Source organism: Aricia agestis, chromosome 8 (genome assembly GCF_905147365.1).
Source record: "Aricia agestis chromosome 8, ilAriAges1.1, whole genome shotgun sequence".
Taxonomy (NCBI): Eukaryota; Metazoa; Arthropoda; class Insecta; order Lepidoptera; family Lycaenidae; genus Aricia; species Aricia agestis.
In genome coordinates this window covers 16127642-16151872 of record NC_056413.1, presented here as the reverse complement: position 1 = coordinate 16151872, position 24231 = coordinate 16127642, and the positions used below count along the sequence as shown (strand labels likewise).

The 24231-nt window shown below is 35.5% G+C and overlaps 3 protein-coding genes across 4 annotated transcripts in view; 1 reads left to right on the top strand and 2 right to left on the bottom strand.

The window, feature by feature from the left end:
- Positions 1–6263, bottom strand: part of LOC121729342 (fizzy-related protein homolog) — a 58476-nt gene extending 52213 nt beyond the window's left edge. The window contains exon 1 of the mRNA XM_042117823.1: positions 5662–6263. Within this exon, the coding sequence (XP_041973757.1) occupies positions 5662–5803 (142 nt within the window). The 5' untranslated portion in view covers positions 5804–6263. The remainder of the gene's footprint in view (positions 1–5661) is intronic.
- A 2582-nt stretch (positions 6264–8845) lies between these two features.
- Positions 8846–10494, top strand: LOC121729343 (RNA-binding protein 45-like). Its single transcript, XM_042117824.1, has 2 exons — positions 8846–8906; positions 8991–10494. The coding sequence occupies exon 2, from the start codon at positions 8996–8998 to the stop codon at positions 10409–10411; it is 1416 nt and encodes a 471-aa protein (XP_041973758.1). The 5' UTR covers positions 8846–8906; positions 8991–8995; the 3' UTR covers positions 10412–10494.
- A 597-nt stretch (positions 10495–11091) lies between these two features.
- Positions 11092–22743, bottom strand: LOC121729341 (histone-lysine N-methyltransferase SMYD3). 2 transcript variants are annotated; one of them, XM_042117822.1, is made up of 10 exons: positions 22344–22743; positions 21784–21868; positions 21274–21433; positions 20704–20831; positions 19429–19605; positions 18200–18299; positions 17137–17338; positions 16868–17064; positions 16071–16233; positions 11092–11338 (listed from the first exon to the last, which is right to left on the bottom strand). In XM_042117822.1, the coding sequence occupies exons 1-10, from the start codon at positions 22469–22471 to the stop codon at positions 11134–11136; spliced, it is 1545 nt and encodes a 514-aa protein (XP_041973756.1). In that variant the 5' UTR covers positions 22472–22743; the 3' UTR covers positions 11092–11133. The 2 variants fall into 2 exon arrangements, with proteins under 2 accessions (XP_041973756.1, XP_041973755.1); XM_042117821.1 differs by having other exon boundaries at positions 16868–17338.
- Positions 22744–24231: the final 1488 nt, after the last annotated feature.

Here is a 24231-nt window from a genome sequence, read left to right as displayed (position 1 = left end):
TACATTGGGCAATCGACGTCGATTAGAATATGTTCTGTATTCTAAAATCTATAGGTAGCTTCGCAATCATGGTTACCAAGATCCAATTGCCAGTAAAGGGGCCGCCTTGAATCTTGATAATTTGGCTGTAGCGATATCGATTTTTCTCAGCAATGACTAAAGCTAAGAAATTAAAGTTCATTGTCAGTATTCATCATGTCTTTGTCTTTGAATTACCCTTAGCATAACACGATTGGTCAACTTTTATAACACAGAATAATCAATCAAAAACACCTCTATACAGAAGGCATTCCTATTTTGCTAACAGAGGAGAGTGATTTAAGCTTCCAAAATTTGTACATAGATTGGTTCAAGCATACACTTTAATTTTCTCATAGCTTATATGAAATGTATTTATGGTTTTTAAATTACGCAACAAGAACCATTTTGTCGCTTACGCCCTTTCCATTTTTAGCTGTTCCATTGCTTGTTTTCTATGAGAGGCCGGGCCGACCTCTCATAGAAAACAAGCAATCTAAAACATATCCAACACGGTTTTTTACTTTAACGCGGCGTCACCTAATAAGATATCTTAGTACTAGACTTGTATTTGTGCAGGCGAAAATTCAAAGGGCAGATTTTTTTAGAAAGTAAGTTAGAAGCAGGAATTCAAGAAGGTAAAACCTAACTGTTTTGAAATTTAATAAACCTAAGAAGTATTTTTGTTTTGTCTGGAAATACTTTACAATATTCCATACTCTCTTTGCACGATATGCGACCAAGACTGCAGTGCTGCGGTGTGCTACTTAAGAAGTAAAAGTTCTGAACTGTCTGTGAACTGTGAAACTGTCCTTAGAACATCGATATGAGTGGCCATAGACCCTAAGGCGGAAGGCCTAAGCCCTAGAGCGACGCCCTTTCAGCTCGTCTAGCGCAGATTTAGTGCTCGTCCTACGAGTTATCTGCCCAGTGTTTGCATATACAATCAAGTAAATTTAAAACATCACTTACACAAACGTTTGACGTACAGGGTTAAAACCTAGCTATGTTCCTGAAGTAATCACTACAATTACCAGCACTGAAAGTATCCCTTAGCCATTTGCACACAAGTCTTAAGACGCCCTTAAACTTAAGACGTGTACTATATGATATTCGCGTCAGGTCATGCGTAGATCCTAAAGCCCTAGCTCACAGATTTAATTGGGAGCACTAGACCGTGAGTTCACGCTTCATGGAAATCGTTTCGCGTGAAAGATAACTTTTTCTGTAATTAAACACGAGACCTTCGTACCTTGGCGAGTTGGCAACTGCTCAGCGAGTCATTGAGTATAGAAATTTAAGTTAAATTAATTTAAGAAATAAGCTCATCCAATGAGGAGTTCATACTAAAGAAAATCATTGCATTCCTTGTATTTTCAAACTAAAATCGAAGGTGCTAAGAATGGAATGACTGCCAACGATGGGGTGATTCCTTATCCGGTATCCTTTCAATTGTTTTATCACTTTTAGTACTTTATGACTCATCATTACTTTCATACTTAAGTATATAAGTACCTGAATGACTTATGTCTATTGTGACCGAGCTTTGCTCGGTATTATAGCAAACACTCATTGACTTCGTGTTACTTAATAATGCCATCTGCTGGTCGTTAAAACAATTAGTTGCTCACATAATAGTATTATTATTCGCCAACAGATGTCAGGAAGAGTCATATTTTTCAGTTTATCGATTATCGATAAAACACGAGTAAAAAGACATTTTCTGAAAATAATTCCTAGCTAGATCGATTTATCGCCCCCGAAACCCCCTATGTACTAAATTACATGAAAATCGTTGAAGCCGATTCCGAGATTCCAATTATATATATTATATACAGGGTGTAACAAAAATAAGTGATAATACTTTAGGGTGTGTACGTGTTCCTTGTAGAGAGTTCACTGTGAAAGTAGCAGCGCCGAAAGACCAAAAATTTTTTTCACTTTTGTATGGGGAAACTCGTGACGGGCCTCGACTCGGGCCCTTACCCATACAAAAGTGAAAAAAAAATTTCGTCTTTCAGCGCTGTTACTTTCACAGTGAACTCTCTACAAGGAACACGTACACACCCTAAAGTATTATCACTTATTTTTGCTACACACTGTATATACAAGAATTGCTCGTTTAAAGATATAAGATATATTTATTATTATAAATACGGCAGTGCGTGTGTCACATATTTACGCTAAAACCCTGAACCAATTTGGATATTTGGCAAAGGCATACTTTGATACCAGTTTTTATGTAGCAGTACTAGAGTCTAGCACATAATAATTATTATTTATTACCTTGTATAAGGGCTTGATTACACCTACCGAATAGTGGTGAGACAGTGCCCTCGGCCGAGTACTCGGTATATGTAATAAACTAGACGTTCCGCGCGGCTTCGCCCGCGTAAATTAGATATTATTTCACAGACAAATAATTAGTCCACAAAAAATAGCCTATGATCCTTCATGTGGTCTACTTCTTATCTGTGCCAAATAACAGAAAAATTGCTCCAGTAGTTCGTGAGATAAGTCCTTTTAAATATTTTTTACCGTTTTTTCACATGTTCCTCTATTTCTCCGATCCTATTAGTCATAGCGTAATAAAATATAGCCTATAGCATTCCTCGATAGATGAGCTATCTAACACTGAAAGAATTTTTGAAATCGGCGGGGCTAAAATGGTCGCTTTGAAGAATCATGATATGAATCATAATATGATTCATTTTTCTAAAATCGCAAAATGTAACTCTGCTTGCAATTCATTTCTGTATTTTTGAACTGATTTGACATTTGTCAGTTTGACAGTTTTGACAATTCATTTGCTGAATTGATTGAGAGGAATTGCTAAATGTGACCATTTTAGCCCCGCGGACCAGTAGTTCTCGAGATTAGCGCCTTCAAATAAGCCCTTTCAAATAATTTCCCCCCGTTTTTTCCACATTTTCCTCTATTTCTTCGCTCCTATTAGTATTAGTGTGATAAAATATAGCCTATAGCCATCTATAGCCTTCCTCGATAAATGGGCCATCTAACACTGAAAGAATTTTTGAAATCGGACCTGTAGTTCCTGAAATTAGCGCGTTCAAACAAACAAACACACACATACCGAGTTTACACAGACCGAGTGCTCGGTCGCGAGCACTATACTATACCTCGCCACTCTAATCGGTATATGTAATAAGGCCCTTATACTAGCCACTAGGTAATAATATTATGTACCTAAGGACGCCATTAATGTAATAAATAATAATATTACCCCTTCGCTGCTCCCACATAAAAGTTACGACCGTGATTTAAAATTTTAATTAGAGAGCTCCTTGCGATTCCCCGAGGAATTAAATTATAATTATTAAAAAATAAACAAGTTAAGATAAAATGTATGTACGGTACAGTACTTGGTAAAAAAATCGAGCATCGTAAAATAGTATTTAATGATATTTATATAGGGGTCACAGTCGCGTGCGCTGATAATAAAATAATCCTATTATTCCTAGGTAAACGTACATCGTAAAATAGTTATTATGTTATTCGAATAAAGGTCATAGTCGCGTGCGCATAATAGGGTTGGCACACGCCTCTCACGCTTAGGTAGCCATGTGAGACTTCATGAATTGCAAATGTGGGAGCCCTGATTTGTGTTAACACAGCATAATAGAATACCTATTAAGTATTACAGGGTACCCTTGAGACAACATATTTATAGACTAATAATTTTATGGTGAAACTACCTTTAGTTTCACCATAAAACCCCTTTTAATATTATTATAAAATAATAATTAGGTAATATGTTTATGGTTAAAGTTAAAAAATAGATAGGTATGAATTTCAAAATCTTGATGCGGTTCACCAAATACACTTACTTTATAAATATGGTCTTATTGTTTCAGAGAAAAACGACTGTGATATAGAGACAGATAGATGGACAGACCACACAGTCATTTTACCCTTTGGGTATGAAACCCTAAAAAGATTTGTTCCATTAAATCTGGCAATACCAAATATAGGTAGCAGATGTAAAATAAAAAAAGTTTAATTATATCCAATTAGTCTTTTTTTTCTATTTGCCTAAGCACACTGGCTAATGGATGTACATCAAGGGAACCTATGATTATTTCAGCAAATACACTCTCACAAATCATTGTCATTACTTAGTCAGCAAAAAGTTTGTAATTTGAATCACTTTTTTTTTGCAATAACCAATTCAATAACCATATTTTTTGCCTTTTAACTTTTTCAATAATAAATTAGGAAACGGTAACCAACTAATATCACGAAAATAATACCCACCACACCGGTTTCGGTGACGGTGGCCGGTTTCATTGAAACCAGGCCAGGTACACAGGAGTAATTTTATAGTGCCCAAGTGTGTGCCTTTCCTTTACTCTCATAGCCCAGTGGGACGGAAGACCGACACGACTGGCAAGAGATCAGGCGCAGGAACGACTTTTTACATGCCCATCCGACGCATGGGTCATCTTACTTGTCAGACAATCAGGTGATCAGCCTGCATTGTCCTAACCAAACTTACAACAACAAAACTTACTTGAAATAACATCTTTCCAAAGTGGGAATCGAACCCACAACCTCTGAGTCAAGAGCCATGCTCTTAACCACTGGACCACGGAGGCGTTATCATCATGATCATGAAAATAAACAACATGTAAAGCTATTTCAGAAAATCTTATTATGTGATGTGTTTGTGTAAGACATGCAATTTCTTCCTAAGCATAAAATGTAACCAACAAAGTTTTAAGAATGTATATTCATTAAAAAGTTGCAAAACATATTATAATAATTGCTGTCATTACAATTTACAAATACTTTTACCAAGTAATTAGCTAAATGTACCTAGTTTCATTAAACATGGTGATGATTTTATGCTGACTACCTGCCACTTTCATAATGATTTAACCTATTGAGCATCAAATTGTTTCATAAATAACATTATTGCTTTGTTTCACCAATCAATCCCCAAGCGGCAGCCAGGCTGCCACATAACAATTGATAATCTATTGTGTATGTGATTCCCACAATCTAGGTACAACAAGGTACAACAATACCAAAATTAAGTGTTTGGATTAACCATGTACCATTGAAAAAATTTATTCCTAGGCAGTTGACAGACCAAAATCATTTGGTCGGATCATTTCAATTCAATGTTACTACAATGTTAAATGAGTAATTTAAACCAGGGAGTAGTTAAAAAAGTTCAAATTATATTAAAAACAATATTATGTCTAAAAATGTTAAAAAGTTAAAATTCTATGTTTTTTATTAATTACAATAAGTATGTCATTAGTATTTTAGTTTTTCAAGGTTCATGGACAATGTATTGTAAGAATAGCCTTGTATTCATTTACATTGACTTGGTATCTTTTTAAACACTAAGTACAAAGTTCATGTAATACATTTTTTTAAATTATTGTGGGTAGCAATTTAATAATTTGTTTTAATCCATCAATCAACAAGCGGCACCCGGTTGTCGCATAACAATTAAAAATCTATTGTGTCTGCGATCTCCACGATCAAGGTATTAAAATCAATTTCATGGCTAAGTACTATCTTCGCAACAAAAATATTTTTAACTATTGATCTTATAATAGGCAATATCAAAGTTGAACTTCCTACAAAATATAAAATGTTTAACAAACTTACCTTGGAAACTCGTCTGCCAGTTGTTCTCCAGTCTGCACGGTATGAACCTGTCCATGGGCTCCGGACGAACCAGCACCGACTGCTTCTTGCTAAGCGGGCTGCACTGCTGCAGCAGCCTCCTCTCATACGATTCACTAAACATTTTGGCTGTCCTTTGCACTTAAAGTCTCTACAACGATATAGTTCGCTCACTGTATTAGTTAAAAGTAAAAGTTTGTTTACATCTACTACTGTACATGTTAGAAAATTGAGGGTGTATGGGAAGAAGTTGACTAGATTGTTTACACAAATGTTTCAACCGATCATATTATCGATTTTTTGAAAATGGAACGCGCGGCTGACTCGAATGTTTTGGTTGAAAACGGAGTAGGAACGAGAGAACCGAACCCCTCGACTGCTAGCAACCATTTGAGTGCATCCGATACGGATTACGGACATGTTTCGTAACGACACGCACTATCGCTTGAATCATGGAGACATTTCACTGTAAACGTGAATGCTGACTATTATTTCACGTGCACTCAAATTAATATCGTCTTTTAAGCTTGATTTTATGCACAAATTGTAAATTCGACATTAATCGATATGGAAAAAATACTGGAAATTGACAATTCAAATATTGAAGTGATGTGCAATGAGTAATGACAGATGTCTCATGTCAGAATCGAATAATAGGTATACTCGTAATCACAATTATTCACAACTCGCCTTCGATTAGTATTATTTGAACAAGATTAAGAGTAGATCGGATTAGTGAAAGTTAAAATAGTAAAAATAAGTTTAATTTGAATATGATAAATATTAATATTTATAAATCAATATATTTTTAGGTTTATGGATGTATATATAAGGTCAAATCCCGTAGTACATCCAATTAAATTACGAAAGTACTAAATCTGTAAAAAATTGGACACCCAGACACTTATTATTAATTATAATGATTTTTTATAATAGATTTTTAAAGAACTATTCGATATTTATTATTGAAAAAAATGATGTAATTTGACTATCGCAAATGGCGGCCTAGAGCTCGGCAAGATACAACTTGATTGTGGCTCTTCACGATGGGCCAGCGTAGTGGGCCATCACGATGGCCCAGCGTGGGGAGGACGTAGTATGGCGGCGGTGTTGGTTTTTCGGCCGCACATCAAAGGATGATGGCCCAGCGATGGCGGTACGCCTCTACACGTTGGCGATACGACAGTCGATGCCCGGCCGCGATCGAGTGAGGACGTCGTAATTCGTATTACAATTTACGAATTTCATTCATCAAAATGACGAGTACGTGGTCTCATAATGAATGAAGCTATATTAATATGATAAAGGCGAAAGTTTGTATGATGTATGGATGTTTGTTACTCTTTTACTCAAAAAATACTGAACGAATTTTAATGAAACTTTACAATAATAGTAGCTTATACAATACATAACTCCTGACTTTTTAAAGATCCAAGTTTGGGAGATTAAGCTATTATTACATTCATCATTATTATCATCATCATCACTACCATAAACCATTATTTTAATTTTAGGCTTGAAATAATATTATTCGTAGAATTCAAGAGAAGGTTCATATTAGGAGGGAAGATCATACGAAGTTCACCGGGTCATCTGGTCATAAATTATTAAAAATGCACGTTTTGCATTGCCGCAATGGCTAATGAACTGGTCCATCTTGAACGACGTTTAGATCACAACTGAACACGGCCATCATGTAGAGGCGTTGCGACCACTGCATAGCCATCGCATGCGCCATTCGATCGGCCAGCGCTGGCCACTCATGTAGAGGGGCAATGAAATGAACGTGGCGAAAAAAGGAACTAACGCTGCCATCATACAAAAACGACATTTTTGACAGCTCTTCTTTACCAGCAGCGCCCCGCTCACGTTCGTTTAAAGCTTTGTCGCACCCTTCAAAGGAAAGTTTTCATCCATTATATTAAATATTTCCTCAGAATTATTACGGGTGAACCCACTTTTTTGGGCTTAAAAAATCGCAAATCGTACAAAGAAATTGATAAGCAGTTTTCCGGCATAAATTACGTATGATAAATGGAAATTTTAAAATGAATTATTTCACATAACTTACTGTTAAGGTATTGATTTTTTGGTATCAATCGATGCAGGAGGTTTACTTCTACTATATATTTTGAATATAGGTCAGAATCTTTGGATTTATAAAATATGTTACCTATAATATACATCCTTAACAAATGTACATCTGTAAAATAAATATATTTCCTAAAATATAATATACATTATAGTCTATACTCTATTGCAGGGGTTCCAAAACTGTGCGCCGCGGCGCCCTGGTGCACCATGGAAAGGCAAGAGGGGCGCCGTGAGTCGATCCTCCGTCATTATCCATAACCACAAATATTATAAAATAAAATTATAATACGAATATTTGTTTATTAATATTTACCTGCTTAAACTAACTATAATAATCATTAAAGGTGTTATTTATGTATATTTTTATAATAGTTAGCTGCTAGGTAATGAAGGGCACCGCGCCGTGACAAAATATTGAACGTGTAACTGCGCCGCAGGCTGCAAAAGATTGGGAGCCCCTGCGCTATAGTCTATTTTTCGAAAAAAATTGTTTAGTAAAAATCGATTCAATAATAGGTCTTTGCAATAATCGAGTAGACACTAACTTTGTACGAACGGCACTATTATCGCACTAGTAACAGACTATAAACTATTGCAGGTAAAAAAAATAATGTCTATGGTTTTACTCTATGGTGAAAAGCCTTAAGCCTCACGCACACAACACAAGTGCGTTATTATCGGTCGATAAAAACGCATGCGTTATTGCGATAATGCATCCTGATTCCCTGCACACAGCTGGGTTTTTACTAGGTACCTACCAATATTTCTTACGAAAGAACCCCGCGCCGCAACGGCACTATTAAATACCATCTCTCTCAGGTATGCAAGAAAATTGCGTTATTGCGAATTGCGATATACTTCCATTGCGGCGTTATTATCGCAGCAGTGTGTAACTACATCACTGTCCTAATACAAAAAGCACTGAAAATAGATATCGCATTATTCGCAACAACACATTTTTATCGACCGATAATAACGCACCTGTGTGCGGAAGGCTTAATGGTCAAAACCATAGATTAACGAAGATTAATCATGACGTTTATTCATGTCAAAATCAAAACTCAAAGCACTTGATGCCTTGTTTTTCGATTTACTACTTTTCTCAATATTTGCTTTTATTTTAAACTATACAAGTAATTTTTAAGATAAACTTTGTTTTCAAAATCACATTGTATTAGTTAAATACAGTAAGTAAGTGTAACTTACCTTTTTCTTAGGTACAATGGATGCTCCACGAAACTCTCGTTACGATGATCGCAATGAAGATATACCGATGTATTCTCGACTATTCATCGTTTGCGGTAGGAGTGTAGAAGAGGAAGACATTAAGGAAGCATTTACAGAGTTCGGAGAAATTGAGGACGTGCGTATTCCGCGCGATCGCAACACTGGGGAACGCAAAGGCGTAGCGTTTGTTAAATTCGCTAAAGCATCGCAAGCCGCTAAAGCATTAGAGTCACTGAATCACAAATGCATCGGTAACTGCACCCGACCCATCCGTGTCATGGTAGCGGCGAATAGGTCCGAAATACAAGGCGAAGACAACAACAAATTATATAGACGAATATTCATTCAGGTTTCCAGGTCACCTAACGATGAAACTGAAAAAGATCTTTATGATTATTTTAGTCAGTACGGTTACGTAGATGACGTTTTAATACAGACAGACAGAAACACGGGACAGCGAAAGGGTTTCGCGTATATCCGGTTCAGAAAATTTTCAGAGGCAGCCGTAGCTATTGAGGAGTGCGATAAAAAGTATCGAGCTATATTTGCTCAGCCCCAAGGCAATCAACGAGTGGAAACCCCCTTTGAAAACAACATTAACACCTTAGCGGCATCAGCAAGTCAGAAAACATCACTAGTCTCAATGATGAATGTCCAGCCGAGAGGTTTTACGAGTGTTCAGTTTTTGTGCAATCCGTATTTGACACATCCATATGTCGAAGCCTTGTTTGATATTGTCCCGGGCATGGTCCAGTGTCAGTATTTCGTTGATTTAGTTAAGAATGTCGGTAAAGGTACTGTCCAGTATGCCAACCCTATATCTGCAGCATATGCTGTGGAAAAGCTGAACGAATTCGAGTACCCTCCTGGACACTGTGTGTATGTCCGGCCGGGTGGTTCAAGGTCAGAGAACAGTGTTCAACTGAACATTCCAAGTACTTTCAAAAAGTTGAAAAATGCCATAACCTCAAATCAAAACTCAGGTGCCCCTGACTTGGCAAAGCTTAGTGAAGCCATTGCGGAGGCATCTAAACTTGTTCAACTAGCTACCGGAGGGGTACCGGGAGACTCTCTACCTGATAGTAATGATTTAAATTACTGTAGTGTGACTCTACCCCCCACGCAACCTTTAGCTGACATTGACGGTAAAGTCGAGAAACGTTTGTTCCTGGTGTGCAAACCCCAACCACCGCCCTTAACAGTGTTAAGGGATGTTTTCTGCCGTTTTGGCAATCTCATTAACGTATACACACTCCCAAACAAAACTGTAGGTTATGCCAGGTACGCCTCGACACAATCAGCCGATGCTGCTATGAAAACTTTGCATGGTGCTGAAATATGCGGTGTCCGCATCAAAGTCTTGGAGGCTGACGAGGAAGCTCCCCCTAAGCGTATGAAATATGATCGCTGATACCCTGGACAGTGACAGACTACGTTTTAATTAGACTGACTTGTATTGGACTCTGTGTGCAGGCTAATAAAAATTACAACAAACTGACTGACTTTTAAATATTTACCTTGCCCACCTATTTAAAATTATTGTCTTCTTGATAGTAAATTTTTTAAGTCCCATTTAAATATCAAAACCTTTTTGTTTTGTAAAAGACCCATTGACCATTTATCTAGCCAAATTCTCATTGTGAGATTATGTAAAATCACAATAATTTGTGTTCCATTTATAATTTGTACTGGACAAGGGCAAAATTAAAAGGACGAGGGATTTTGGGAGTCTCATTTATTTTTATTATATGGTCAGTACCATAATAATGTTAAGACTTAAGTATGTCAGTGGTATATAATACTTGTAAAGAATCTGAAGAAAATCTAACTCTTCATTTTAAATCATTAAAAAACTATATAAAATATAGCCAATTTTGGGCCATGGAAATGATAACATATCCCAATCTTAATATTTCAATCAGTTCTAACTCTGAAAAAAATTAATTTCCCTACGCATTGACTTCTTCTTTTCAAACTTCTTATCATACTGAAATATAAAATGTTCCCTCCATTTTATAGAGAGAAATGGTTCTCCCATAAGTAAACTGTAACTACATGTATAAATATAAATTATAAAAGCAAAAGACAATCTTGTGTTTAGTCCTATATTTACAGTAATTGACAAAAACTGCTTTACGATTCTATGATTGCTTGATTAAATAATTGCATAAGATGTTCCCTGTATAAGATATGTTTCTCTCCGTGCGTTATTTTCAAAATCTTTTGCGCTTGTTTGAACTGCTGCAAAGCTGCATTGTGATCCATTTTGTACAGTAGAATTTTGCCATACTTCATGTGCAGTATGCCTAGTAGAGGATGATACTGGCCATAGTAGAACCTGAAATTAAAAAAAGACATTACATTAATGCTTTTAAGGAAATATAAGGTAACTCTAGCCAGGAATTAGCACTTAATACTGGACTGAGCCAATGGGCATGTGCTTGCAGTTATAACTTATAACTAAGACTGGGTTGCACCAACTAACTTTAACGTTAACCTTAACTATAACCGGAAAAATTGACAGATGTCGTATGAGAATATGGGGTGTTTGGACGCCGTATTTAACTTTAACTTTACCCACGCCTCTGGTGCAACCCAGTCTAAGTATTAATGCCCCGTTTCTGAAGTTTTTTTTTTCCAGAAATTTATCTATTCAACAAAGTTGTGAGGCTGACCCACGTTAGGTGTGCATGTACCTCGGGTGTATGAGCGCCGCGTGCGCACACCACAAGCGTCGCGCTCGCTTAGACCCAGTTTCCGGCCGTTATACCCGGCCGGTAGACCCGGCTTGTTAAATCAGTTAACGGCCTGTTAGAGCTATCGAGCGTTCCACACTACGCTAATGTCATGTCAAATCGCCTAACACGGTGTTAAATTTTAATTCCTGCTGGGGAGGTCCGTTAAATATATAACAGGCCGTTATAATAGTCAAAACAACAACTTTTTAAAGACAATATCCAATATCAATAAAATAATCTGTTTTGACTTTTGAGTGTTGCCGCCATGTTTCGCCACATCCTTACATATTATTTATTATTTTTCATGTTATGCATAATTATTTATTTTCATTTTGTCAAAAATTCAGCCCTCGGATTTTCCTTGACATTGCAAATACACTGACTTGTATAAGGGCATTTTCAAAAAAATGTGTACCCCTGGTTTTTACCTTGTCCCTTGACTTCGCTACAGATTATTTGTAAAAAATTACATACTAACATTTTGTAATTTTAATGTAGGAGCATAAACAAGTTTTCTTTTATTAAAATACATTCACGTTTGTATATAATTTTATTTAGTATGAGATTTATAAGGGTTTTTAAGTACCGAAACCTATTAAATTCACCTGTCCCCTTCCCAGAAGTTGTAACAAAATCTTTAATAACTATTTTTTTTCTTAAAGTAAGTTACTTAAAAAACTTATGTTAGATTCTTAAATACTTAATGTATCAATTGAATGTCTTGTTATTGAAAAATCTAACATAATTTAACTACAAATTAATTAAAATTATAATCATGAAAAAACAACCCGGCCGGAATGTTCGGTTTAGTGACCGTTTTTTTTAGTTTTATAAACATACTACAAAAATATTTTCGGCACTAAATGATAGCACTATATTTCATTGTACATCGAGAAACTTCAATTTAAATTTAGTAGTTAAAAATCTGCTACAAGACGCGGACGCAGGTTGGATGGTTCTTCAGGAACGGTTTATTTGTTCAGATAAGTGACCATATTTTGTAAGCATTATTATACTTTCTCCAACTGTTTTTACTGTTGACACGTTGCAAAATTAGTTTAGTATTTAGTATAAAAAATGAAATTGTGATAACTCTTATCGGTTATTTACAAACACTTTAAAAGTAAAAGAAAGTAATATTACGTGACTTCCGACTTGTGACTTTTCGTATGGTCACATATAATGGAACGGACAAGTCACAACAGGCGGAAAGCATAAGGCTTAGTTCACATTTTAAATAAATTATTTTTTTATTCACGGTTTTATTATGAAAATTGAATTTTAAACTGGTACGATTAACGTACAAATATATTTTTTATTACTTATGTGTTAAGGTGACGCCGCGTTAAAGTAAAAAACCGTTTTGGATATGTTTTAGATTGCTAGTTTTCTATGAAAGGCCGGCCCGGCCTCTCACAGAAAACAAGCAATGGAACAGCAAAAAATGGAAAGGGCGTAAGTGACAAAATAGTTTTGTCGCGTAATTTAAAAACCATAAATACATTTCATATAAGCTATGGGCAAATTAAAGTGTATGCTTGAACCAATCCATGTACATTTTTGGAAGCTTAAATCACTCTTCTCTGTAGGGAAAAATAGGAATCCTTTTTTTTTACACAGGTCTATTTGATTGATTATTCTGTGTTATAAAAGTTGACCAATCGTGTTATGCTATGGGTAAATCAAAGACAAAGATATGATAAATACTGACAATGAACTTTAATTTCTTAGCTTTAGTTATTGCTGAGAAAAATCGATATCGCTACAGCCAAATCATAAAGGCGTCGACTTTACTTAACAATAACAAATATACTATTTAAAATTTAAGTACCTAAAAGTTTTATGTTTTTTAAAAATTTTGATTTTATTTCCACTACTTTTCTATCAGTAAAGTTGAAAATCATTTTGTGTCGTTGATATTTGCAGATTTATAATAACTAGACATCAGATTATATGCATTTGCATACTTGCATATGCAAATGCATATAATGTCACTTTTTAGGCGATAGTGCATATTTTGGCAATTTTTCGTTGATAGTGCATATTTCGGTAGTTTAACTTCCATGGGCATTAAGATTACAATCGGAAAATGTTGGTAGAAAATTATTATTGGCGTATAATAAATAAATAAAAAGTCTTTATTTCAAGAAATTAAAAATCCTGGATTTTATGAAATTATAAAAATTGGCGCTTTTATTAATGTCACTACCGGAAAAGTCTTAAAAAAAATAATAAATTTTAATATTAAGTGACTTTTGATTGTGCATATTTTGTGCATATTTCGACCATTTTTCGTGCATATTTGCATGGATATTTCGGCACTTTGATCGTGCATATAATCCGATGTCATTAATAACTTAGGAATTCGTAGACATGTGAACACATCTTTATGATTATGAGATGTTCGTCCCTCTAATTATTGAAGTTAAATCTATGAAATCAAAGAATTTTTTACTTTTATAAGTAGTGCAACAATAAAAATGTTTAAATAAAAGGTTTTTGTGTTATAAAAACTCCTTTAAATATGTTAAATATTACTTACTCATGTAAAAAAATGAAAAATAACCTAGTGGTTGGGTCACATAGTCACACTATGGATTAAAAATAATTGCTACTCTTGTTGATCCTTCAAATTATCTAATTTTTTTTTAATAAACAATTAAATATGCATTTCACTAGATTAAATTAACGAAGAAATCCATTTATTGCTGTATTTTTTTGTATAAAATTATATTTTACATTTAGTCGCACAACGGAATCTGTTTCGTCGAAAATTCGATTTTGTTTCAATAATATCAGAATAATATAACGTTTTCAGCGTTCTTTTTAACTTATTCCATTAGTTCAATATTTTTCCTTGTATATGACATTCAAAAAAAGGTAAATAAATGACCTTAAAAAATATAGACATATTTTTGCAAGGGTACACGTTTTTTTGAAAATGCCCATAAATTACCAAGCCGAAATAAGTAAATAAAAGTTTGTATCATGATTCATGTTTTCAGCTTTGACAGATCATAATTATTAACCTGGTAAATTAAAAAGAACTATTGTAGTGTAACAAATGTATGCGATCAGTGATATTTTAATTTGGTCGCATTATCTACCAGATGACTTATTATACGAATAAGGTGAAAATGACACATTGCAGCCAACATGTCGTAGGTATTAAACTTGTACATTGCAATTTCGTCGCCTTATAACAAGAACGAACGAATTGAATGTTATTCACTCGTTGTTCACTTTACGTTGTATTTACTAATCCGCTGTTAAATTTTTACTGTGGGACATAAGTATTTTAACAGTCTGTTTAATTTTCCAAGGCCCGTTAAGTAATGCCTTGTTAGGATTTAACAAACAGAGGTTGGTGAAATTGGGTCTTAAGGTCACAGCACACATGTCAACTCGGAAAGGGATCGGCACCATATTGCCTCGAGTCGTTCAATATTGTTTGTATGAAACTCCCTACTGCAACGCACACTAAGCGGAACCGTAACGTAATCGCCTCGCCTCGGAAGGGGACAGCGGTCGGCGAGCCGTAAGCCGTGGCATACGTTAGGTTGACGCCTGAACCCTGGTTGTCGCCTGGTTAAGGCCTGGTTGACGGCGAGGCGAAGGCGATACGGTGACGATCCCTTTCCGAGTTGTGTGCTGTGACCATTACACACCCTAGGAACACACACGCCTAACGTATGGGACGCCTTAAACGTACAAGTTGGAAGCCGGCTACATGAAGCGGCAGCAGACGTGTCGTCGCGACACTATTGGTTTCTATGTATTTCTATGAATAAGTGTCGCTAGCTGCGCAGGGTATTCACAGAAATACACAGAAACCAGTAGTGTCGCGACGACACGTCGTCTGCAGTTGTCGCGTGTCGCTCGGTTCCAACTTGTACCTTAATTTTTGTTACACGTTTTTTCTTTAGGTAGCCATTGAAGAGTGCTAGTAAATACGTCATAAAAAACCAGATACCGGTTTTAATAGCATAAGAGCATTTACAGAAGAACGGCACTAATTGTCAACTGCCGTTCGACTGTTAGAACCCTAAATGTTTTGATAAGATGAACAACAATTTTTTTTGCGAAAAATATTGAAAGTGGTAGCTAACAGAGATAGAAAGGATTTAATAGTTAATTTAAATATGGATTGTTCTATTTGTAGGACAATGTTACTCTTAAATTATGTAACTACAAATAATCAGCTGGTTAGGGTTCCGTAGTCAAAGTTTTGTTAATTACAGAAACCTAAAACGGAACCCTGACTAATTTGTTCTACGGAACCCAGACTAGTGCCTATTGTGACCCAACTATACAGTTTGATTATTGTCCTACCTGAAGCATGGTATAAGTCGTTCAGCGTACACGCATGCTTGCTCCCACAGCTGCACTTGTATGAGCGCGTCGAACGCGTGGTCCAACGTCTGCGCGTGCAACACGTTCAGTGGGTGAAGCACACCCTCCTGCCTCTCTAGACAGTATTTACAAACGTCCACGTCTGGTTATTCGTTAAGGTATTAGGATAGAATAGAAAATTCTTTATTTGTACAACATAATAATACTAAACTTAAACTTAAAAACTTAGACACAGATGAATGCCATCTAATCGTATGGCGTTGGGCACTGAACAGTGTCGCGTTATTTTTGTTCGACGCCAAAGAAGTTAGCAAAATAGATATCGCAACGAATCGGTTAAAGATGAAACGATTACTATGAATATCACGCGTAATACGTTTGTGTCTTATTTCACAGCGATTTTATCAGGGTTCTATTTGGAATAGAAAAAAAAATACCAATAGGTATTAGTGCGCCTTTTTATATAGTAAGGCAGAATTATTATGGATCAATTCAAATGTGTAGAGGAACATATTCGTCTATGAATGCTCATAATAATCGACGTCGTTTATCCATAATGGCTAAACGGCGTTAAATAGTTCGATAGTATTTAAGTGTAAGTTTGTGTAAGTACTGTAAGGGTTGTAGTTGTAGTTGTAAGTAGTAAGTACTGTTTAAGTGTATTTAAGTAGTAAGTAAGTACGGATAGAAAATAAGTTGATATTATTTCAAAATCTCCTGAAGTAAGTACTAAATGTTCCTGAGTATTGACATTGGTCAATTATAATAAAGGATACAAGCCACAGAAGTTCCTTTCATGTCTTGTAGATGTACTTCTGAGTACTCCATAGCATCTTTAAACGCGCTTTTCCGTTGTTCTGTGTACTTGGTACCACATTTCTCACAAATATCCCACAAAATTTCACAACTATCCTCAAAATGGTTATTGCTATCATTTTCTACACCATTATGATATCCATTAGTATTGCTTGGTCCTATTGCGCTATTGCTTACTCTTTCTATAGCACTACTGCTTACTCTTTCTATAGCACTATTGCTTGCTCTTTCTATAGCACTATTGCTTGCTCTTTCTATAGCACTATTGCTTGCTCTTTCTTCACCATTATGGCTTTGTTTGTCATCTTTTTCTTTCACCTTTTCTGGTTTCTTAACAAGTTGTATATCTTTCTTCCAAAACACCGGAACTGGACTATCACACTTAGTGTTGAGACATTTTGCTGCATGGCAATATTTGATTAGTTGCTCATCTGAAATTATAAGAAATATCGACATTACTTTACAACAAAAATCAACAATTCCACAAAAAATTTTGTACATAACTTTAAAGGCATGTTTGACCACTTCCTGATAGGCTATCGACCACTTAACTTTGACAGATGAAGTATGGAGAATCTGTCAAAAAGTTGTGAAAAGCCTATTCGGCACTTTATCAGAAAGTGGTGAAACAGGCCCTAAGTTAATTAAAATATTATGCAATAAATAAATATTAATTTAAGATCTTTACTAACTGATAGGTATATTTCAAACGTTACAACATACATAGCAAATCATATAAAAGAAATCATAAATAAAAAAAACAAAAGGTAATAGCAAAGAAAGGGAATAGTACAGAAACAAATTGATGCAATATTATGATGCTTAAATTATATCATTGTTATTCAAGTATTACGCTCGTTTAAACTTATCATTTTCTTCCAAAAAGGTAAGTGTAAAAGTATTGAGTATGAAATCCTGTGAATATAAATAACACTTAAATATTACCTCATCGAAAAATAGCTTTAAAATATAATCCGGAGGAGGTGTTATGATAGTTGTTTGAATTAAAAAAAATATTTAATTCTGAACCCTTAGGGCCTGTTTTACCACTTCCTGACAAATTTCCGGATAGGCTATAATCTAATCTGACAAAAGTTGTAGTTGTCAAATTCTCCAATTCTCTGCCAAGTTAAGTGGTGGATAGCCTATTCGGCACTTATCAAAAAGTGGTGAAACAGGCCCTTGGGTCTTTTCCCAAATCGTATTTAATGCATTCAAAGAGCATACACCAACAATAATCACCAAGATACAAGATATAGAAATAAAATTAGTATGCACATCTAAAGCATTACCCATGCACCTGACACACTGGCAGAGGAAGTAGTAGTTGTCTTGCAGCTCAACCTGCCTCTCGTATGCTGTCTTCATCAGGTCTATGTAGGTTATTCGTATCTGAAATTTTAAAATATTGATATCATCAGAACAATTGGTGTATAAACAGGCTGTTACAAGTCAATGTTAGTCGAGATTTACGATATCAAGATATTCTGACGGCTGGGCGGCTTAAGCCCCATAGAACAGAAAGACGTACTTATAAGTTTGTTGTGTATTTATGTCTACTATCTGTGTGGGTGCTCCCAAATATTTGTATGTTTTTAGGGTTCCGTACCCAAAGGGTAAAGACGGGACCTATTCGACGTCTGTCCATCTATCTCCAGGTTGTAACTCAAGAACCGCTATAGCTAGACTTTTGAAATTTTCACAGATTGTGTATTTCTGTTGCCGCTATAACAACAAATACTAAAAACGAAATAAATTAAATATTTAAGGGGGGCTCCCATACAACAAACATATTTTTTTGGCCTTTTTTGCTCGTAATTAATAATGGTAGCAGGTAGGCACTTGAAATACTCACAAAATTCAAAATTATATTTGTTCTTTCATAATTAATAAAAAAAAAATTAAGGGGGGCTCCCATACAAAAAACACAATTTCGTTTCAATAATGGTACGGAACCTACGTGCGCGAGTCCCACTTGCACTTGGCCGGTTTTTTTTATAGTTTTAAGGTCATAAGATACTTTTTAAGTCATTAAGGCTTAGGGTTGCCAGGTGAGTCACGAAAAAATACCGGACAACCAAATGCTGGGGGGGGTTAGGTCGCAAAAATACAGTTTTTTATATTATTATTGCGGTCATAAAATTGTGGCCGCCATATACTATAACTTACATAACGAAATAAAGGTAGGAGCTTCTAATAAAATAAAAATAGGTACCAGTAACACCGACTTTTCTCAAAATACCGGACATTGTTCTGTCCGGTATGACCGTTTATTTTTTAACAGACAGGCCTCGAAAATACTGGACTGTACAAAATCAAATCAAATCAAATCAAAATTGTTTTATTTCTGAATAAATTTAAAATAAATGTTTTCAGAAAGTCCTACATGATGCCTACCACCGGTTCAATACTGGACATCTGGCAACCCTATTAAGGCTATAGATTAGAGGGAATATCGCAGGCGATTTTTGTTCCTTTTAAGAATAATAATTGGGTAACATATTTGATTGAACTAACTGACCTGTCTCCAGTCCAAAGTAGGCATATCTTTTATCGCTCTTATAGATATGGTTTTCCCGTCGAAAGTGGCAACTGCATTGGGCTCACAGCTATGGTCGATCACAGATGCAGCGAGATAAATACCGGTACCGATAGAATTCATGTCCATGTCCAATATTGTGAAACTGTTTATCACCATCTGAAAAAGTTAATGGTGACTTAACATAATTTTGTGACCTTTGACGACCTCAGTGGCTCAGTTGGTGGGCTGTTGGTAGCTCAAGCCGGGGGTCGCAGGTTCGAATCCCGCCGACGGAACAAAACGTTTTCAAAAGTTCCTGGGTCATGGATGTGTATTAAATATGTGTATCATAATTCATAATATAATAAAAATCTTAAATATATGCATACTATAAAAGTATTAAATATATTTCCGTTGTACCTGTAACACAAGTCCTTCGGGTACTTAGCACAGGACCAGACTGACGTGGTGTGAAGCGTCCATGTATATTATTATTTTTATTAAGGGCTATGTAAATAGTATTAGTAATTAAATCCAATAAAAAGACAAGTAAGCCCAGGGTGCATGAGCAAATCCTTATTATAGATGTGAAAGTGTGTCTGTCTGTTATGTCTATCCTTCGATCGTGGCAAAACCACACACAATAGCTTATCTATTGTTATCGCGGCCGGATGTGGCCGCTTGGGAGTTGAAGCATTAAAGGGCTGCACTGAGAACCTGTTCAGATGAAATTTGGCATGGAGATATTTTAAGTGAGGAGAAATCATATAGTATATAGTTTTTCTTGCAGCAAAATGTACGGTTCCTGTGCGATAAATAGTTTTAGCGCAACAGACTTTCAGGCGACATCTAGTTCGTAATAATAACTACTTTTTTTTTAATTATATAAGGGGGCAAACGAGCAAACAGGTCACCTGATGGAAAGCAACTTCCGTCGCCCATGGACACTCGCAGCATCAGAAGAGCTGCTGCAGGTGCGTTGCCGGCCTTTTAAGAGGGAATAAGGTAATAGAGGATAGTAGGGATAGGAAGGGAAGGGAATAGGGGAGGATAGGGAAGGGAATTGGGCCTCCGGTAAACTCACTCACTCGGCGAAACACAGCGCAAACGCTGTTTCACGCCGGTTTTCTGTGAGAACGTGGTATTTCTCCGTTCGAGCCGGCCCATTCATGCCGAAGCATAGCTCTCCCACATATAGCATTTTCTTTTTTCTTGTTAATTTAATAATGCAGTATATGTCTACTATATAATAGTATTACAATATTTTATACTCACTCTGCCATACAATCCTATGAGATCTACAGTATTGGGCAAAGATATGTCTTTAAGAAACTCATACAACACCACACAGAGGGAGGTGAAATGATCCATCTTCTTTTTGTCCTTCTTAATGTCTGAATAATCTGAAAAATTATGAATACATTATATTTACAAACTAATAAAGTTATCTTTACAGTAGTAGATAGAACAGAAAAATTTTTATTTACACCCTACGAATAATAAATAGTTTTTATTATTCATAGTTTACACCACTTAAAAAAATACATACACAAAGACACAAGTCTTACTTTAAATTATACAATAAAAGTATTTTTTTACAACATTAAAGTACCTATAGAACTGTAGAATACCTTAATTTTCATTTAATTTATGCAAAGAATGAATACCATCCTTGAGAATAGTGACACCTCCCAAGCTCAAATTCAACAGGCAGCAAAGGTTTTAGAATTCTAGAGTAATCCAAAAAATCAACATACAAACACTCAAAGAGAAGGTTACTCTCAGTTAAATAAAAACATAGACGAATCATACTTACTCCATGATAAAAATAACAGTCCAACTTACGTGACATGAGATCTTTCCACATTCTAAAAGATGTGGGGGAGTAGTAAGCCTTGTAGGAGATCCCATCTCCCCTCTTAAGACGATTGATGATTTTAGCAAGTATCCTCGCTGCGTCTGGCACTTCCTTGGGCGACACTCTCTTTATGTTTACACATTCCCACTGGAAAATACAAAAACACATTCTGTAACATCAAGCATAGACAAGCATACACATTACATATACAAAAGTTATTTTATGTCCTAATAAACCAATTAAGAAAGAAATCCTGCACTTTAAGGGTGACAAGGTAAAAGACAGATAGAAACACTTTCTCATAATAAATTTTATTATACATATATAATAAGTATGGAAGTGAGACACGTCAGTGCACCAATTTTATTTAAAAAAAAAACATTAGCTATGACATAATATGGTTGGCCTGTGTTCTTCTAGTATTATATTTTATCCACATTGCATTGGTATTACAAATATTTGAGAAACTATATGTAAAAAACATAGTTTTTATTTACCTTATGATCATTCCAGGCTTCTATTTGACAAACTTTTCCACAGTAATAAACAAACTGGCAACCGGAGCATTTGAGGAGTCTACATCTGGAATAATAAGTTGAGCAAGTTTTAATAGAAGTGTAGCATGCCCTCGTGGGGCCCCATATAAAAATTTGTTAGGGGGACCTCAAGAAGGTAAATCAGATAACTTAGGCAGTATTAACCCCAGTGGCCCGAGGGCCCCAAATTATAGAAAAGGTAGATACAGCGGTAGCTACGCTCCTGATGTTTAATGAAGTAATAAAATTAAATTCTTACCTTAATTCCAATAGAAACAATATACAGTAACTTAATCTCCAGTATTATCAAGCAATAAGCAAGTTAGGCAAGATGATAAGTAAGATAAAATATCACATCATTTGTAATTATAAAATATATCATAAAGGTTCAGGTTTATCTGAGTTTTGATTTACAAACAATCCAGTTATTAAAATGTTAATACAATATTGTATCTGGTAAAAGTTTTATTTGGATTTCTGAAAGGATTTATTTAAAAAAGATAATTAATTTGTACACCTACTTTTCTAAGCAGTTATCACATCGGCTTCCTCGTTCTTTGGAAGAGAGGACATAAGCAAACGGCTCCTCAGTTAATATCAGGTCGCCGGCTTTCACACCTGAATCTGACTTCCGAAATACGTTCCTCATCCTTGGCGTCGTCTACGTTGGCAGTATATTGGAATGTGATCACTGAAATACTAAACTGATCCCAACAATGTTTCAGTCTACCTGGCGCACTCAAATTAGAATGGGTTACATAATTCAAGCAGTATCCGACGCCGACGAAACTTGTTGCTAATAATATCATTAGGAAAAGGAACAAATCGGCCTAAGAATAGACTCGGGAAGACGTAAACATTTTCATTGGCCACTGAAAATAATAAATCTTTGGAAATAAATGTTTTTCCGAATGACCGATATCTAGATTTTGACATTTTTAACTGACAGCACAGATTACTAGACTGACAGTGACAAATGACAATGACAATTGAAGAGTGGTATTCCAAAACGTACTAAGTCATTTTTTTTTAATTTTCAGTTTTATGTTTCGTTTTACTCTATGGCACAGCAGTTACGTAACTGAACAAAATAAATTTCACAAAACGTACTAGGTCGCGTCAGTGTTTTGCTTTTAAAATACGGATTCACAATCAGTATGTAATAAGTCAATAACCATAGACTTATAATATATACTGTCGTAATTGTTTATGTCATTAACAGATTTATTCCAAAATGTGCTTAGTGAAACTTAGTTCATTTTGGAACGAATCACTTCCTACTTAGCACGTTTCGGAACGCAATATGTCATTGTCAACGTAAAAATGGACGAAAGTGAATTTGAACTTTGAAGAGTGTGCCGTTAAAATAGTTGAAAGTGGACGAAAACGAAGAAACAATGAGGAAAAGTGGAAGAAAACTGTTGTGTAAGATATACGTAGGTATGCTGTATGTTGGCACAAAATCTACCTACACCGGTGGGACTATGTTTTTCTTGGGAACAGTATTTAACAAATACTGTTCTCAAGACAAACATAGTTCCTAATCGATTAATAATATAGAAAGTATTCCAGCTGAAAACTTATCAGAAGAGAAAAAGAATGATGTAAGAAAATTACTTAAATTTTTTGTGATCTACCAGCGGCTGCTAAAGCCTTTTATGACCAAGCACTTTTTTTTTAAATAAAATAAGGGGGCAAACGAGCAAACGGGTCACCTGATGGAAAGCAACTTCCGTCGCCCATGGACACTCGCAGCATCAGAAGAGCTGCAGGTGCGTTGCCGGCCTTTTAAGAGGGAATAGGGTAATAGGGGAGTTTAGGGAAGGGAATAGGAGAGGGTAGGGAAGGGAATAGGGTAGGGGATTGGGCCTCCGGTAAACTCACTCACTCGGCGAAACACAGCGCAAGCGCTGTTTCACGCCGGTTTTCTATGAGAACGTGGTATTTCTCCAGTCGAGCCGGCCCATTCGTGCCGAAACATGGCTCTCCCACGTATGGAAGTTGTACAAGTGCTATGTCTAATCAAGAAGCTGTCTACGGAAATAACGATGAAGAAACATTTATATAAGCCATAAATTTTTAAAATTTTCACAGATTGTGTATATCTGTTACCGCTAGACTTTAAGAACAAATACTAAAAAGTACAAACTGTATAATTGATATTAAAGAATTTAAAACATATATACGAATCTAATATAAAGTTAATAAGTATAAAACTAAACTATTTTAGAAATAAACACTAATATACACTATAAGTAAAAAATTAAATCTAGGTCGGAGGCTGCGGGCTATTTTTAAATGTGCCATGTAATTTATATTTTATTAATTTCCATAGTTATTGATTAAGACGTGTCTTATTTCATTACATTCAATTTTGCTTCCTTATAATAAAATAATTAACTAAATAAA